General features: G+C 33.6%; 1 protein-coding gene and 2 non-coding genes across 3 annotated transcripts; all 3 read left to right on the forward strand.

The window, feature by feature from the left end:
- The first annotated feature begins 1,280 nt into the window (after positions 1 to 1,280).
- LOC110933224 (putative wall-associated receptor kinase-like 16) lies at positions 1,281 to 1,691 on the forward strand. Its single transcript, XM_022176455.1, has one exon. The coding sequence runs from the start codon at positions 1,281 to 1,283 to the stop codon at positions 1,689 to 1,691; it is 411 nt and encodes a 136-aa protein (XP_022032147.1).
- A 5,470-nt stretch (positions 1,692 to 7,161) lies between these two features.
- On the forward strand, positions 7,162 to 7,233 carry TRNAE-UUC. Its single transcript has one exon. It is a non-coding gene; the product is annotated as a tRNA-Glu (tRNA).
- A 1,354-nt stretch (positions 7,234 to 8,587) lies between these two features.
- On the forward strand, positions 8,588 to 8,661 carry TRNAI-AAU. Its single transcript has one exon. It is a non-coding gene; the product is annotated as a tRNA-Ile (tRNA).
- The last annotated feature ends 8,414 nt before the right edge of the window (positions 8,662 to 17,075 follow it).

Consider the following 17,075-nt stretch of genomic DNA (forward strand, 5'->3'; position numbering starts at 1 on the left):
CAAATGTGTGAACAACAAATGAATGAAATGAATGATGAACACAAGGATTTATACGAGGAAAAAGCCCTTGATCAATGAATGATCTCCGGCATAAAAAACCTCGGGTGATGGAAACTACCGATCACTAACAATATTAAACAAACAAAGTTTACAACTTCGGATGATAACAAGCTTGATACAATGATTGCTAGAGTATTAGTGTGTGTAATCGCCAAGAGTTTGCAGAGAGTTCGAGAATTGTGTGTGTGTGTGTGTAACTAGTTACTAAATAAAGCTTGTTATCCCCTTTAAAAATAGAAAATATCTAAGTAACAAACTATCCGAATTTGGTGCTAGCTCCCCTGCGATCTCCGAGGAACGGATTATGGTCATGGAGCCATTGCACGTGCATAAATGTCAAGCATATTCCCTTGGAATCTCGGTATGACCAAGTCTCATTCGAATACACCTGCAAAACAAGTTTAAAAACAATGGAAACAATTGTTAGTTTAGAATAATAATGAGGATCCTGGATCCTTAGCCTTCCTGTATCATCTCCTGAGGATCCTCGATCCATATATAACTGAGGATCCATGATCCAGGCTACACTTGAGGATCCGTGATCCATATGCTGTAAAATTCCATCCCTAACAAGAACGTATGACGGAACTGGAGATCCTTAAGACCACATCCATATCTTTACCGGGGCTGCAAAGATCGAAAAGTGGTCTAATGCCGAGTGTTTTCTCATGTTCATGCAAACCCTTATAGGGTCTGCTTGGATCTGGTTCAATGACCTACCTGAAAGAAGCATTCCTGGCCAACTTTTCACAACAACGGAGGTATGTCAAAGATGCTACAGTGATTTTCCAAATCAAGCAACAGATGATGAAAGCCTTACAGACTTCATCGAAAGATACAAGAAAGAAGGTGATTATGGTGTGGCAATGAACAATATTTAGCAACGGAGGTATGGCAATGACGATATTTAGCACGGAACAACTTCGGAAAGCGACTGATAATTACTCCGAGGAACGGATTATAGGCCGCGGTGGTTATGGTATGGTATATAAGGAATCTTGCCTGATGCAAGTGATGTAACAATAAAGAAGTCTAAATTAGTGAATGGGGCCCAAACGCAACAATTCATCAATGAAGCCATGATACTTACACAAGTGATACAACGAAATGTGGTAAAACTTCTAGGATGTTGTTTGGAAGAAGAGGTCATGTTACTAGTTTATGAGTTCATTTCCAATAACACTCTTTTCCATCACATTCATCATAGAGTAGCAGGTTGAATGGGTTGGTTATCATGGAATAATCGATTGAGAGTAGCTCAAGAAGTTGTCGGTGCGCTTGCATACCTTCATTCAGAAACTATTATGCCAATCATACATAGAGATGTCAAGTCTACTAACATATTATTAGATGATAACTACACCGCAAAAATTGCAGATTTTGGTGCTTCAAGGCTAGTCCCATTAGATCACGATCAAGTCACTACTCTTGTTCAAGGCACGCTAGGGTACCTTGATCCTGAATACTTTTACACAAGCCAACTAACCGACAAGAGTGATGTATATCGCTTTGGAGTGGTACTTGCAGAACGTTTAACAGGGCAAAAACCCCTTTGTGCAAAAAAGAACCGAAGAAGAAAAGAATCTACCAACATACTTTGTCAAGGCAGTGAAAGAAAACCGCCTATTTGAAATCGTTGAACCACGTGTATTATGAGAAGGGACTCTTGATCAGTTACAAGGATTAGGTGATTTAATAAAGAGATGCCTTAACTTACATGGGAATTATAAACCTACTATGAAAGATGTTGCAATAGAGTTAGAGGACTTGAAGAAGTTCAAAATTACTCAACCTTGGGGTCAGCAACAAACGCATGAAGAATTTAGAAGCTTAATCCTATAATACCAATGAGTGGGAATCTTCCTCGGGTAGTTCTAACATCATATTTCAAGAAAAGAAACCACGTTAAGTTGCTTAGTATAGTATCGGTTTGTGAGAAACACGAGGATGCCTTCCACACAAATTATATGTAGTATCTCCGTGGTGTAGTGTGCTTTTTGTGTTGTGCTGAAAGTATGTTTAGTTCAGTGGCAAACTCGGGATTATTTTTCATAGGGTGCGGAAATTTTTAGAGGGTTTTTGTCTTTCACTATATAATATATTTCTGTTCAGGTCAGGTCAGATAAATAAAAGATAACTAAACTAAATTTTATATAATCAATAAAAGTTCGTCAAACATTATTACAAACGCATAGTAAAATTGTAATATATCTAAAATCGTTCTATATGAGCTTTCACTTTTTAAATCTAGCAATAACTAATGTTTTAAAACCGGATCATACATTAAATCAGAGACATTGCTGATCCACTGGCCGGACCAGTTGAACAGATTTGCTTAGACTCTTGATGTCGTATTAAACTTATTTTTTTAATATCCATACGTTTTGCACGTAAATGTCATTTTACATAAACACAACCATACGTCCATACATATAATATGTATGAATCATACATTGTAAAATTAACAAAATTTATACTTATCAACTAGTAAAATATCTAGCAAATTAAAGTTCATTTGATTCATATGGGTCCATCCACGTCAACAAGCAAAATGTCACGTTATTTTAAATACATTAAATCACACTATCTTTAGTATATACATACATATCTTTCTATACTAATAAACAAAAATTATTTTTGGACACGTAAAAATTATTTTTGGACACGTGTCATTCTCTAGTAATTTCTCACCCTTATTTTTTATTTATCTCTTTTATTAAATAATAATAAGAATAATAATAATAAACATCAATTTAACTAAATCTATTTATCTCTTTTGTTTAATAGATTTCTTTTTTAACTTTAAAGTTTCAATCTTTGGCAATTTAAGTCGAAAGTTTCGATCTTTGGTATTTTAACCTCTTTAATTAATTTGATTTTTCACTTCTAATTCAAAAGTTTTCATCTTTTGCAATTTAACCCCTTTAATTTTTTTTAACTTTCAATCCAAAGCTTTTCATCTTTTGCAATTTAATCTCAATATTTTTTTTTACTTTCAACTTTAGTCTCTTATATACTTTTTATCTTTCATAAGTTCTTCGTTTAACGTGTCATTCTAAATTTCCGACTTAACATGCCGCAACGTGCGTGTGGGGTTCAATGTTTTTTCATCTATTTTTTTCCTGTTTGACATGTCTGTCGCAGCGCGTCTATTTTTCCCCGTTTGATAGGTCTGTCGCAACGTGCGAGTCAGAGATCGACTTAGTTATGTTTTTCTCGGTTTTACACACATGCTCGTGGTTATGTGAGAAACATTTGTCTTTCATCTAACATGATATATAACTATTGAATCCCCCGCCGCATTGCGGCGGGTGGTAAATCTTGTATTCAATATCTACAAACCCATGAGGGGCAATAGTGCTTGCATTCTATTGGGTGAAATGGGCGGCGGAGGGAATAGTGTCAGGAAGTTGCCTGATACTCCCTTATTGGCCCAACAAATTTACGATTTTATCCCACTTTAAAATTACGATTTTGCCATCAGTTCAAAATTATGCTTTTGCCCCCACTTAAAAATATATTAACGCTTTTGCTTCCAGCTAAAAAATCCAATTTTGCCATCGGTTCAAAATTACGATTTTGCCCCGTATAAATTTATAGTTTTGCCATTAGTTTTTTTTTTTCTCACCGCCAAGTTACGATTTTGCCCTCAACTTAAATTTACATTTTGTCCATTGTTTTTGTTTGTTTTCCTGATGAAATTACAATTTTGCCCTCAGTGTAAAATTACAGTCATACCGGCAGCTGTCTGGCACTCCCTCATTGGTCCATTTAATTTATGATTTTATCCCTGAATTAAAATTATGATTTCGCCCTCAGTTATAATTACGTTTTTCCCATCGCTTCAGTTTTTTAGCAAAACTATAAAGGTTTTTTGTTTTAATTTGTTGACTCGATTTATTATTTTTTTTATGTCAAGGAGTTGCCTAACACTCGCTCATTAGTCCTGAAAAATTACAGTTTTGCACTGAGCCCAAAATTACGGTGTTATCATCGTTTTTGTTTTTTTCCTAGTAAAATTATAGTAGTATATTTTTAATTGATTGAGAATTATTCGGCTATCGCCCCGCAACGCGAGCGGAGCATCAACTAGTTTGAATAACAAAACCATAATTGTTCAAAAATTAGTCGATTGAGATTGGGTTAGTCCACATAATTAAAAGTGAAATGTGACGGGCCAGTTATAGCCCATCATTTTAGTTAATAGTGAAATTGACCTAACACGTGAATCCCTAAATCCTAGGGATGGCAATTAAACCCGAACCTAGGTAAACCCAAAACTCAACATATTTGGGACGGGTTTAGGGTCGGTTAATCGGGTTTGGGAATATATTTTTATTTTTTTCGCGGGTTTGGGACGGGTTTGGGATTTAGTGATATACCCGTTTACCCGACCCAATTACCCGATAAAGTGTACCCGTTTACCCGATTGTATACCCGATATAATTTCTTTTATATTATTAAATATGTATATATATATATATGATACATCCATTTTTTACATATATATGTATTCTATTTCGTATAAATTGTAGTTATTTGATATACATTTTTATAATGACAATACAAAATGTAACCGGTTAGTAGTTACGCGATAGATACCCAATGGGTTTTGAGATAAGTATACCCAACGAGTAATCTTTTTAAATTAACAGGTTTACCCGAAACCCGCTGGTATACCCGATACCTGATGGGTATTTACCCGCTAGAAACCCGACGGGTTTTGGGACGGGTTTGGGACAAGCTTATCCAACCGGGTTTGGGTTTGGGTTTGGGATTAAACCCGTCCCAAACCCGACCCATTGCCATCCAAGTAAATCCTTTTGTCTTCTGTTCTTCTTTCAAACTGCAGTCATCGAAGCTTGCTTCCTTGTTGTCCTCTGCTCAAGATTAGCCTTCATCTTCCCGGTCACTTGTCTCCCTTTACCTTTTCATGTAGATTCGACGAGTTCAAGGGGGGCGGGTTTTTCACGCCCGTTTAACACTAAAAATAAAAGTTTCAAGGGGGTGGTCGCCCACCCAAGGCATGCTATAGGTCCACCCATGGTTTAGTTTTAGTTTTTCTTATATTATTTGTGTCTTCAACGGTGGTTAGTAAGTAATTTCATGAGCAACTTTATTATGTTTTTCTTTACGAACATGTATGCACTTCTATGTACCTTGTAAAGTAGTAATGGTTTGTAACAATACATATCCAAATTAAGTTTAAACTAGCATTACGACCCGCCGCAATGCGGCGGGATTCTTAAGTTATAACTAAGTCAATTTAGGATGCGCACATTATGTTGAAACTGTCAAACGGGGAAAAAATAAACGATGTAAAAACGTTCACCCACACACGCACATTGCGTCATGTTAACTCGCAGAATTTAAAACGAAACGTAAAAACGTTAAACCAAAGACGCACGTTGCGATGTGTTAAGTCATAAAATTTAGAACGCAGTATAAAGCGAAAGATTTGCGGAAAATGAAACTATAAAGGACCAAAGTTGAAAGTTAAAAAAATTGTGAGGATAGATTGCAAAAGGTAAAAAAATTTGTGTTAAAAGTAAAAAAAACAAATAGTTTTGGATTAAAAGTAATTTATAAAATACTTTTGGGTGAAAAGTACAAAAATCAATTTAAAAAAAAAACCCAAAGCCAAGGTTACAACAACTATATCATAATCATTTTTTCTTTGAGAAACCTCCAAAACCAAGATTACAACACATAAGTAAAAAAAATCATAGTGGTTAAATCGCAAAAAATAGAAACTTTTGAATTAGAAGTGAAACATTAAACTTAAATTATCAAAGATTAAAACTTTAGGGTTAAAAAGGAAACAAAGATTAAAACTTTAAGATTAAATTGTCAAAGATTAAAACTTTAGGGTAAATTATCAAAGATTAAAACCTTAGGGTTAAAAAGGAAAATTCTAATTTTTTTTTTTGAAAAGCTCCCAAAGCTATATGTACAAGTTCCATATGCATAAAGTAGTTGGTAATTTAGATATGGAATAATATACGTGGGATTTACACCTATTAGTCGCATGTTAAAGTTTAAACATAGGTCAGGACTCAGGCATATGTATTGCTCATAGCAATAACCTACTTTTCTTTAGAGAAATTAAAAAAAAAAAATGCACACCTTACACACACATCTATATGGATATATGGTGATTGTGTTATAATCATATTTGATTTTTTTAGCTTTTAAAAATGTATGAATTTAGTCAACTTTGTAACATGTTTGTTTTCTACCATAACCGATGTATAATGAACAAAATGAACATTATACCTTTATTTATTAAAAACAAGATGAATAATTAAGAAAATAAAATACCTTTTTCTCTCTGCTATACAAACTATCTGTATATCCAAATAAACCTCCAAACACCCCTATTTGGTCATAGGTTTAATCATCACTTCACATGAGCATCTAGCCTTCAGAATTATGACTTTGTATTATTGAGTCATTTCTTGCTGCTTACATTATACGTTATGCATCATATTCAAAGTCAAATGTGTTGGAATTAATCATTTATTTATCGGATCACGGGTTCAGTTCGTTGGTTACATTATACGTTATACATTATATTCAAAGGTTCACGAGCATGTTGCATGGCTGGATTTGAAGATTAAAGCACATGGGTATTTATGTTTCATGGTTTATTAATTTAATAGTTTATTAGGTAGAATTGGTATATACTAGTTTGACCGTATCTTCAGGAAGTTTACGTTGGGAAGTGCATGTTTAGAAGAGTGGGTCAATAGGTTTGTACCGGTTCTTTGGGAGGATCAGTATATTCGTTGTAGATGCTTCCACGTTTGTTTTTGTAAGGCTATATATAGCCACTTGTTGAACGAATAAAAAGAACCAGCAACCCTTTCATTTCCTTTCTGTTTTGCACATCTCTCTTCATATAAATCACATATATTATATCTTCTGCAAGTTTATTCTTTCATTTCATTTTTCGTGAGTTTGTAATTTGGCCTGATAACCAACAAAATGTAGTAGCAATTATATCAAACTATTACTATATACAACATGATAAAATCTAACGTGAGAGATAACAAAAATTAATATGTGATAGGATTAGACAATGTGTTATCTTTCAAGAATTCCATTGTCGTCCAGCGGTTAGGATATCTGGCTTTCACCCAGGAGACCCGGGTTCGATTCCCGGCAATGGAACCTTTTTTGTCTAAACACAAAACCGAATTTAACTAGCAGCGAAAACCTTCTGTACAAGAACAGGTTTATAATTGATCTTCCTGATAATTTTGGTTCCTGTTTTTATCTATCTATATTCTACTCTTTTTGCTGCATGTATCAATCTTTGTGTTCCTTGCATTCGGAATTTATCTTTGGGGTTTGGCGAATAATGGCGTATGTTCATTGTTCATTTGCATTTGTGTATGTTGATCCAAGAATTGGAAACTAAAATTTACAAGACTTTTATAAACCATATACTCAAAATTCACTAGACTTTAAATATTAAGGACAGAACATGATCAAAGTTTTTATCTTGTAAATGCTGTTTATATCATAGGGGGCGAAATTCAAGGTTCCTCGCGGGTTTCAGTTATACCCGTTTATAATCTTATGTGGTTCAAAGTTTTTTCATTACTCGAAACTTGGTATGAAACTCACCTTGGTGTTGTATGGTATTAGAAATGAGTAATCAAACGGGTGTCACCCAGTACTAATCCGTACCAAATCTAAAGAAAGCTTTATGATTAGTTAATCACATGCATAGTCTCATATCGGATTTCCTAAGAACTCTAGATTTTTTTAACATCCCTAATTAATGCATTCTCGCCGAATTATAGTATTAATATTATTTGCAAAAAAATCACAAATATACATATTGACCAAAGATAAAATTCAAAATAAACAGTGGTAACGGCTATGTAGTCTTTTTCCTATTTTCTTTCCCCAGCATTTTTAAATGGGCATAAATTTTTCATACGATAATATTTTTAGAAAAGTTATACCAAATGTAGGTCATAATACTCAGAGTGGATGCGTAGAACCTTATGCAGTGTTGGCATGATTAGTGGACGTTGTTAACGATATAGCTTGAAGAAAACTAGGAAATGGGTTGCGATGATGAATAATTCTAGTGATTCGATCATATGCTTTTCGAGCAAACCATTGATCAATTTTTTTTTATGGGTCACAACAATATCATTCCACACGAAAAAGGGCAATTACAAAGCAATGGCAGGTAGTCGGGCAACAAGTAGCGTCAGGAGCAAGACCACCAAAGGTATCAAACGCAAACAGGACAAACACATGTTTATTCTCAAACGGGTTGGTTAAATAACAAATTAATGTAAAAAGGAACGGGCTGAAAGTTGCTCAAAGTGTGTTTTTGGCTATTTCCTACATTGCTAAATCACTTCATTTCATTCAAAATTTGAGATTATCATTGTAGTAATATTGTTGGAATCATTGATTTGCAGTTATCAACTCTCCTCGCCAAAATATCAAAATGGTAAATTCCTTGTGTTCATATGTTCAGAAAATTAATTTAGGAACATCTGGCCTATTAGCTCAGTTGGTTAGAGCGTCGTGCTAATAACGCGAAGGTCGCAGGTTCGAGACCTGCATAGGCCATAAAGGTTTTGTTTTCATCATCGACTTTTTTTTCTTATTTTTGTAAGGTTTAGACTTCAAATTATTAGTTAGTTTAAATTTTTGTAAGGTTTTGACTTCAAATTATAAGTTGGTTTAAATTCAAATTTAGTTATATTCGTCAGTATTCATTGCATTGGATTGCATTTGAAAAATTATTTTGTTTAATATGTTTCCATAATTGTTCTATAAAAGTTAACATATAATAATTAGTTTTTTTCTTTTTTAAAATTACATGTGAAAAATGTTTTGAACACAATTGAACAACTTTTTTAACAACAAAGAAGTACCTGTTCGCCCAAAGATACATACTCGTTCATTCAAACCATAAACCATACTCCAAACATTTTCTTTTTCTTTTTATTTCTTTTGTCTTTGTTAATAGAATAATTTACTAATGAGTAAATTACCAAAATCATCCCTGAGGTTTGGGCGTGTTTGTCATTTTCATTTAAAACAATTTTTTTATACCATATAGTCATTCACTTTTAGGATTTTTTGTCATTTTCATCCAAAAATCTAATTTGCTTTATTTTTTCTATCAAACATTTAGATGAAAATGGCAAGAAATCCCAAATCTCAAGGACGATTTTGGCAAACCAACAAAAAAAAGTCAGACGTTTGGATGAAAATGACAAAAAATCTCAAAAGTGAAGTATTGTATGGTACAAAAAAGTTTTTTTGAATGAAAATGAGTAAATAACAAACATGCCCAAACCTCAGAGACGATTTTGGCAATTTACTCTTTACTAATTCACTTACCTTTCTTTTATATGCATAATTATTAATAAACAGATAATTTACATCGAGATAGTTGGTAAACGGGCAACAAGCTGCGCCGCTACCCCTTTTTGAATAGCAAAACTAAGCCTTTTAAAAACTACGTCCAAAGATCTCGGGGTCATAACATTACTATGCATGACCCTTTGAACTCGACTAAGTAGGTCCACAGCCTCTGGCGCCAGAAAACCATTTCTAAATTCCTTGGTAATAAAGTTATATAAACTTAAAAGAGTAAGAAATGCATTTGGGAATTCCCACAGGTATTTTTTATAAACATATGAACATACCCAATAGATACTAGACCAGGTCCAATAGATACTAGACCAGGTATAGAACACAATTTTACAATCGCGTATGGGAGTAGGGTTACCAATACTCGCCTCATTACCATCCTTATTGACCCGTCATCAAAGCCTTACCCAGATCGGATGTAGCATCACATGCGTTTTATGTTGGTCGGTATACCAGGTCGGATCAAAACCAATTAAATGTTTGACCGAAACTTAAATGTTAGTTCAACTCCTAGATATTCTTGTTCTTAAACAAAAATTCCTAGAATTTCAAACAATGAATCAATTTCTATGCATAATGCATTGTGTGGTGATCAACGAATGCATTGTGTGATCTTGATCGATTAAGCAAAACCCGTTTGAAAGGATATGTAACATTATATAACCTATAAAAAAGCTATGTTGGTGGGGGGTTTTTAAATTTTGTTTTTCCTTTTTTGTCTTTTCCTAGCAACATTTGACTTTTTTTTTTTTTCTTAATTTATGTTTTCGGCCCTTATGCTTTGTGTGTTGTTTCTTTAATACCAACTTCTTTTACAATTTACAGTTTTCATCAATTTTTTAACTTTACGTTTTTATCCTTTGCACTATTTTTTTGTGGTTTTGTTTTTTTACGTATTTTTTCCCATCTCTTGTGATATACGTTTTCGGCCCTTATGCTTTGTTTGTTGTTTCTTAAATATCAAGTTCTTTTGTAATTTACAGTTTTCGTCAACGTTTAAACTTTACGTTTTTACCCCTTGCACAATTTTTTTTTCTTTCTTTTTTGTGGTTTTGTTTTTTTACTTATAACCTTTAATTTTCAGCATTTACTCTTACAACCTCCTAACTTTCTAAATACTTTTAATCAACTTTTACGTCTTTATTTTTATTTACGTGTCGCTATAAACGTAAGTTGATTAGCATTCACACTGACAACCTTTTTACTTTGTAAAAACTTTTCTAATCGAGTTTCCCACTTAATGTAAGACATGTGTCGACATACCTTTGTATCGGATCAAAAATCGGTTCGCCCCGCCGCGAAACGCGGGTGTAACACCCTAGTTTGTATACTTAAAGTAGGGCTGAACATGTGCTAAATATATCCATCAGCTTAACATGTTATGGGCCACAGGCCCACAGGAAAGAGGAACCCATGTTTGAAAAGAAAGCAACAATTTATATTTAATCGGGTGATTAATTTATTATTATTATTACTAATATTATTATTATTATTATTATTATTATTATTATTATTATTATTATTATTATTATTATTTATCCGGTACTATACTCTTGAGATCAAAATCGAAAATGATAGTGTTAAAATAAGTAGATCGACGACGATCGGCAGTTGTGTCTTGGTTCATGGCGGTCCGATGTGGTTTGATCATCTGGTTCTTACTGTCTGACCTAAAAAACACTCACCCAAATATTTCAAGCCCGTACTAAAACAAAAAAATAAAGCGTATAAAATAGAGGGAGAGTTGAATAATTTGTTTGGGGGTTGAGATCCTGTACAAACAGTGCTAATTATAAGAACCGTAAGAACAGATCTGAACCATTGTTAATTTAAATCAAGGGTTGATATTGATTATAAATAAAACTCTTATAATTAAAAATTACTACTAACAAATTAGGGGTAATTTTGTAAAATTGCTAGTCATTTCACCATTTTCTATTAAATACAAATTCCACCAAGGTTTTTTAAACTAAAATAACTTTTATATACTTCATTATTTTTTTTAAAAATATATACCATAAAATCAAGTATTTTTTTATCTTTAATATGAGTACCATATTGCTATACCTTTTTGTATTTATAAAAGTGTTTTTTAAAAAAAGTTAACAAAAGGTGTTTTATATTTGTGCTAATAAGGTGCTGATTATGTGTTAATTACAAAATACTACAAACAAACACCAAAAGTAGATATAATCAGCACATCTGGTGTGCTGATAATGGAGAACGATTGAAGATGTTGTGCTAATGTCGTTTATGTTGATAATGGAGAACGATTCGAGGACGATGTGCTGATAATGAAGAACGATTAATGATGTTGTGCTAATTATATAGTGTTGTGCTGATGATATTTTTTGTAATTATTTTTAATTAGGTATAAATAAATATGGTCAAAAAGTCTAAATTACCCCTAAACTAATTTTTTATTGATGGACACTTGTCAATTATGTATTGGTTCTTATGGTTCTTACAAACTTAAGTGTTTGTATTTGATCCCATTCCATTTGTTTGGTTAATACTTACTTAATAAGCTTGTTATTTAAAAAGAAATTAGATTAGAAAAGATGGTTTATGCCCATGGCTTTATAGCCTAGTGGCATCTTGAGGGTGGGATAAAGCTTTGAGACCAATAGGTCCTGGGTTCGATTCTCACAAAGAGAGTTTTTCCCATATTTATTAGGTTTCCTCCTGAATTGATGTATAAGCATTATGCCTAGTGGAGATGGATATAATCGGATTGTTCCGCTGATGGCATGATAATTCTCTAGTGGTCCGTCAGTAATCCAAAATTTGCCTGTAAAAAAAAAAAAAGAAAAGATGGTGTATGCTATCACTTCTTTTTTTAGAAAAATAAAATTTAAAACAGAATATTCAAATATTTTATAAATACATAAAATATAATTATTTGTAATAATTTAAAATATTCAAATATATTAAAAGATCGAAAAAGGAGGGAAAGGAAATGTGAGCGTCCACCTAAAAAGTAAAAACTAAAAAGTTGATCGAAAGCACATTTGGCTTCATGAGCTACCCATGCAAGTAAAGATTAAATTTTCACGATCATCCACTTCTAAAGTTTTGACTTTTCAACTACTTCCAAATTTCCATTACTATTTATTAAATTCAAATAGTCTTATGGGTATAATAGTTTATTAACATTTAATAACTACCTGCCATAATTTTTTTGAGTTAATTACTATTTTTGTTCCTGTGGTTTGTCAAAAATCATTATTTCAGTCCATTAGTTTAAAAATTACGATTTCAGTCCCTGTGTTTTCACTTTCGTAACCATTTCAGTCCACCTCCATTAACCCCATCCATTTATTCTGTTAAGTACACGTGAATTGACCATAATGCCCTTATTAATAAAAAACAAAAAGATATCTAAATGAGTTAATTACTGTTTTCGTCCCTATGGTTTGTCAAAAATCACTATTTCAGTCCCTGTGGTTTCACTTTCGTAACCATTTCAGTCCAGTCTCCTAACACCGTCTATTTTACCGTTAAGTTTTTAATGAAATACATAAATTACCCTTGTCTTAATTAAATAAAAAACCATGGAATTTTAAAAGATTGTATTCTAGGACACACTTGTTAAAACAAAACTCCACGCTACCCCACCCCACTCCATCCTTGCTCTCATTTCCGGCAAAAGTTTCCGGTCATCTTCTCCGGCATCACAACCCCACCCTCTTATGTCAGGCGACCCATTACCCCACCCTAATTAATATCTTTCTTGCAGCATCAGTTAACATAATAACTTTGAAAAATAATGCTTACCTGGACATTTTCTCATTCTAAAATCCAAAATTAAAATTTTGGAACCATATATGTAAAAATAGTGCCAGACTTCTACTTCTACCGAAACCATGGTGGATCGAACCCTACAATCCAATTTAAATCCATATGTCATACGACAATAAAATCATATAAATCCAATAATAAAATCATTTAAGTCCATATTTAATTAACACAAGGGTAATTTAGGTATTTTATTAAAAATTTAACGGTAAAATAGACGGTGTTAGGCGACTGGACTGAAATGGTTACGAAAGTGAAATCACAAGGACTGAAATCGCAAATTTTAAACTAATGGACTGAAATAGTGATTTTTGACAAACCACAGGGACGAAAACAGTAATTAACTCATTTAGATATCTTTTTGCTTTTTATTAATAAGGGCATTATGGTCAATTCATGTGTACTTAACAGAATAAATGGATGGGGTTAACGGAGGTGGACTGAAATGGTTACGAAAGTGAAACCACAGGGACTGAAATCGCAATTTTTAAACTAATGGACTGAAATAGTGATTTTTAACAAACCACATGGACGAAAATAGTAATTAACTCTAATTTTTTTATGTCCAACAAAAACACAGTCATAAGAAACTCAGATCCTAACATTTTTTTTATGTCCAACAAAGTTTATTCACCTGAGTATACTTTAGAGTCGGAGTGTAAGGCTAATCAATCTATGCTAAGATTTAGGGCCAATAAAAAACAAGGGTCTCTAACATTTTTCTTTTCGTATATTAAACTTATTTTTTTGCGATTTAAACAATGTTTCTAGACTCAAGATTTAGGTATTTACACTAGGAGTCAGTACTGTCTGCGCACGCAACACATCAACCCTCATTACTTGCGGCGTCTTTTGAGTAACCAATGTGAAACTGATTGCGGATTGAGTGAAATTAGAGGCGAGATTAGGACAAAATTATCGCTATGGTTATTCAATTTCTCAAATCTCAATTCCTTATATCAATTCAATAGGGCCCCGAGTTTTTGGTTCGCTTAGGGCCTCCAAAAACGTTGGAACGACCCTAGTACACTTATAGGCAAAAGGTCATCCACGTCAGCGATCGTAGACAACGTTGGTGACCAGACCCGTCACAAATTCCAGGGCAAACTCATCGTCCGAAAGCCCACTGTGATAAAACCTTTGGCTCGCACATAACATTTAGTCACGAATGAAACTCTAACCGGCGACCTTCGTCTCTAGAGAAAAATATATAGATACCACTAGAGCATTACCCCTTTAGTAAACAGGAACCATAATAAAAAAAAAACAAATAAACCACTTCATTTAATCCATTAAAATTGTTAATTTGTCTATACATACATATATAAGATTTTCTTAGGGTTGGTATTTTAATAATTAGGGCGAAAACATTTAGTATTAACTATTATATGTGAATATACTAGGTTAGAACCCCGTGTATTACACGAGTTAAATAAATATAATTTTATATATTGAATAATAAAAAGTTGTATTTTTATGAACCCCGTATATGTACGGGTTAAATAAATGTAATTTTACATATCAAATAATAAAAAAAAATATATCTTTAAAAACCATGTGTATTACACAGATTAATGACGGGTGGTCCGTAGGACAACCCTTAAGTGCCTTAAAAAGATTAAAATCCCATGCTTTACACGTTTAATTGTTTGAACTTGGTAACTACTAGTTGTTTGGACGTGCAGGTGCAAATAGAGCTTAAAAGGGAAGTGATTTGGAGCATCAATGAAAAAATCAATTTTTGGAATTGAAGAATTAAGAAGATAACATGATAGAGGATGAAATTACGAGAACGTAGGCGAAAACGGTGAAGAAAACGGAGTTGAAACGAAAAAGTTATGCTGAAAACAAGTTTTCATGCTGAAGCCTGCCGTAAGCTACGGCAAGGGCCGTAGCTTACGGCGCCGACTGGCACTTTTTGTCACCGTATGACAGTTTAAAGCCACCGTAATCCATTCCAAGCCACCGTAAGCTACGGTGGCCACCGTAGCTTACGGCGCTGACCTACGTAAATGTGTAACTTCCACCTTTTAATGCGGATTTATGATGCCCTTTCACCTCTAATCAATCCCATTCGGTTACACAACAATTAGAGACGATTTTTGGTTGTTCTTGGGAGCTTGAAGACATCTTTTATCATTGTTCTTATGTTTCTAACTTTTTTGGGAAGATCAAGACTTTGTTATGATGTTTGTTAAAGCCATGAGTGGCTAAACTTGTTATGATTGTCTTTAGTTGAAGGTTTGTAAGACTTTATGCTTTGATTTCCTAATTTCTAGAATTACAATCTTTATCTTTATGATTTGTTTGTTATGGTGTGTGATTGCTTTGTTGTAAATTGTTGATTCTTATGTTAATCTAGTTTGAAATCATACGTTCTTGGTGCCGTTGGCAATCGAGATATCATGGGTAAAATTAGACTTGGGTAAGGGTTAATTGATCATCGGGTAACAACCTCACGTTCTAGGAATCTGAGTACTTAGTTCCCTTTCATCACTACAAGTAATCACACATGAGCTATGTGTATGTAGTTCTTTCTAGTGGAATGATAGCATAAATGTCAAAGCAAACCGGAAACTAAAGATGATCATTTGTCTCTAAATTGTTTACAACCGACACTTTCATTTTGCAATTAGAATAGTAATTTAGTTTTTTAAAACTCAATCAATCAAACCAACTCTTGAACTTTATTTTATTGCAATTAGCTTAATTTAGTTAACTTAGATAAACAATTGAAATAGCACATATTCCACAAACTCCCTGTGTTCGATACCCACTTGCCACTATCTATTTAGTAGTAATTGGATTAAATTTGATTGTGACCACGACATCACGTCAAATTTTGGCGCCGTTGCCGGGGAGTAGTGCGCAACGTGTGTTATTTTTTATCCTTTTTAGTTTGTTATTTTTCTGGTTTATGCTGGGTGTGTTAGTGTGCAGGTATTGACAGGTGCATGCGTACTAGAAGCTCTCACAAGCTATCACCTTTGGCATTTGATCCGGAAATGAGTTACCAAGAGGAGTACGATTACGGTGATTATTATGATGAATATTCGCAACTTTCATATGAAGGTCCTCAGATGTACGATCAAGATTATTATCATGCTCAGTATACATTTGATCAGTATGGTTATGAATGTGTAACCCAACAACCTACTTTGCATTATCAGTCACATAAATCTGAAAGTCTTGACGAGATGATGAGAAAGAGACACATGGTTCATGTTGAAAAAGAATTAACAAAACCTCATTTGTCAATGGAAGAACGAGTAGAACTTTTGGAATGGAAATATGATTTGTTACCAAAAGAGGTGAAAGAGATGAGGCCAGGGACGTCGATATTGGAAAAACGTCAAGCAAAACAACACTGGATATATGTGCAGATTGAACAAATGACACCTATGGGTAATGTAGAAGAAAAGGTTGTGAGTCCTCCCGAACTTGAAACTGAATTATTAGGGCCAAATGAGGAATATACAATTGAAATTATTGTGGAGGAACCACCTATGGAGAGCAAAGTTGAGGGCCTTTTACTTGATGAACCAATCAAAGTTGATTACAACTCTCCGGCTGTGGTGGTTATGGAAACCAAGAGTGTTAAGGATGCATGTTTAGAAACTAGGAAGGTGGCACTTCATGATGTGGGAGATTTCATTCATAAGTTATGTTTATGGGAGAGTTTGGATTTGTTGGGCACAGAAAACGAAGTAGTGAAGTGTAGAGTAAACTACCGAGCATTTGTTGGAAATTCGGTAGGAAAATGTGGATTTAAAGAATTTTGCAAAGAAAGATGGGACGTGACA

Source organism: Helianthus annuus, chromosome 4, assembly GCF_002127325.2.
Source record: "Helianthus annuus cultivar XRQ/B chromosome 4, HanXRQr2.0-SUNRISE, whole genome shotgun sequence".
In the NCBI taxonomy this organism is placed as follows: domain Eukaryota; kingdom Viridiplantae; phylum Streptophyta; class Magnoliopsida; order Asterales; family Asteraceae; genus Helianthus; species Helianthus annuus.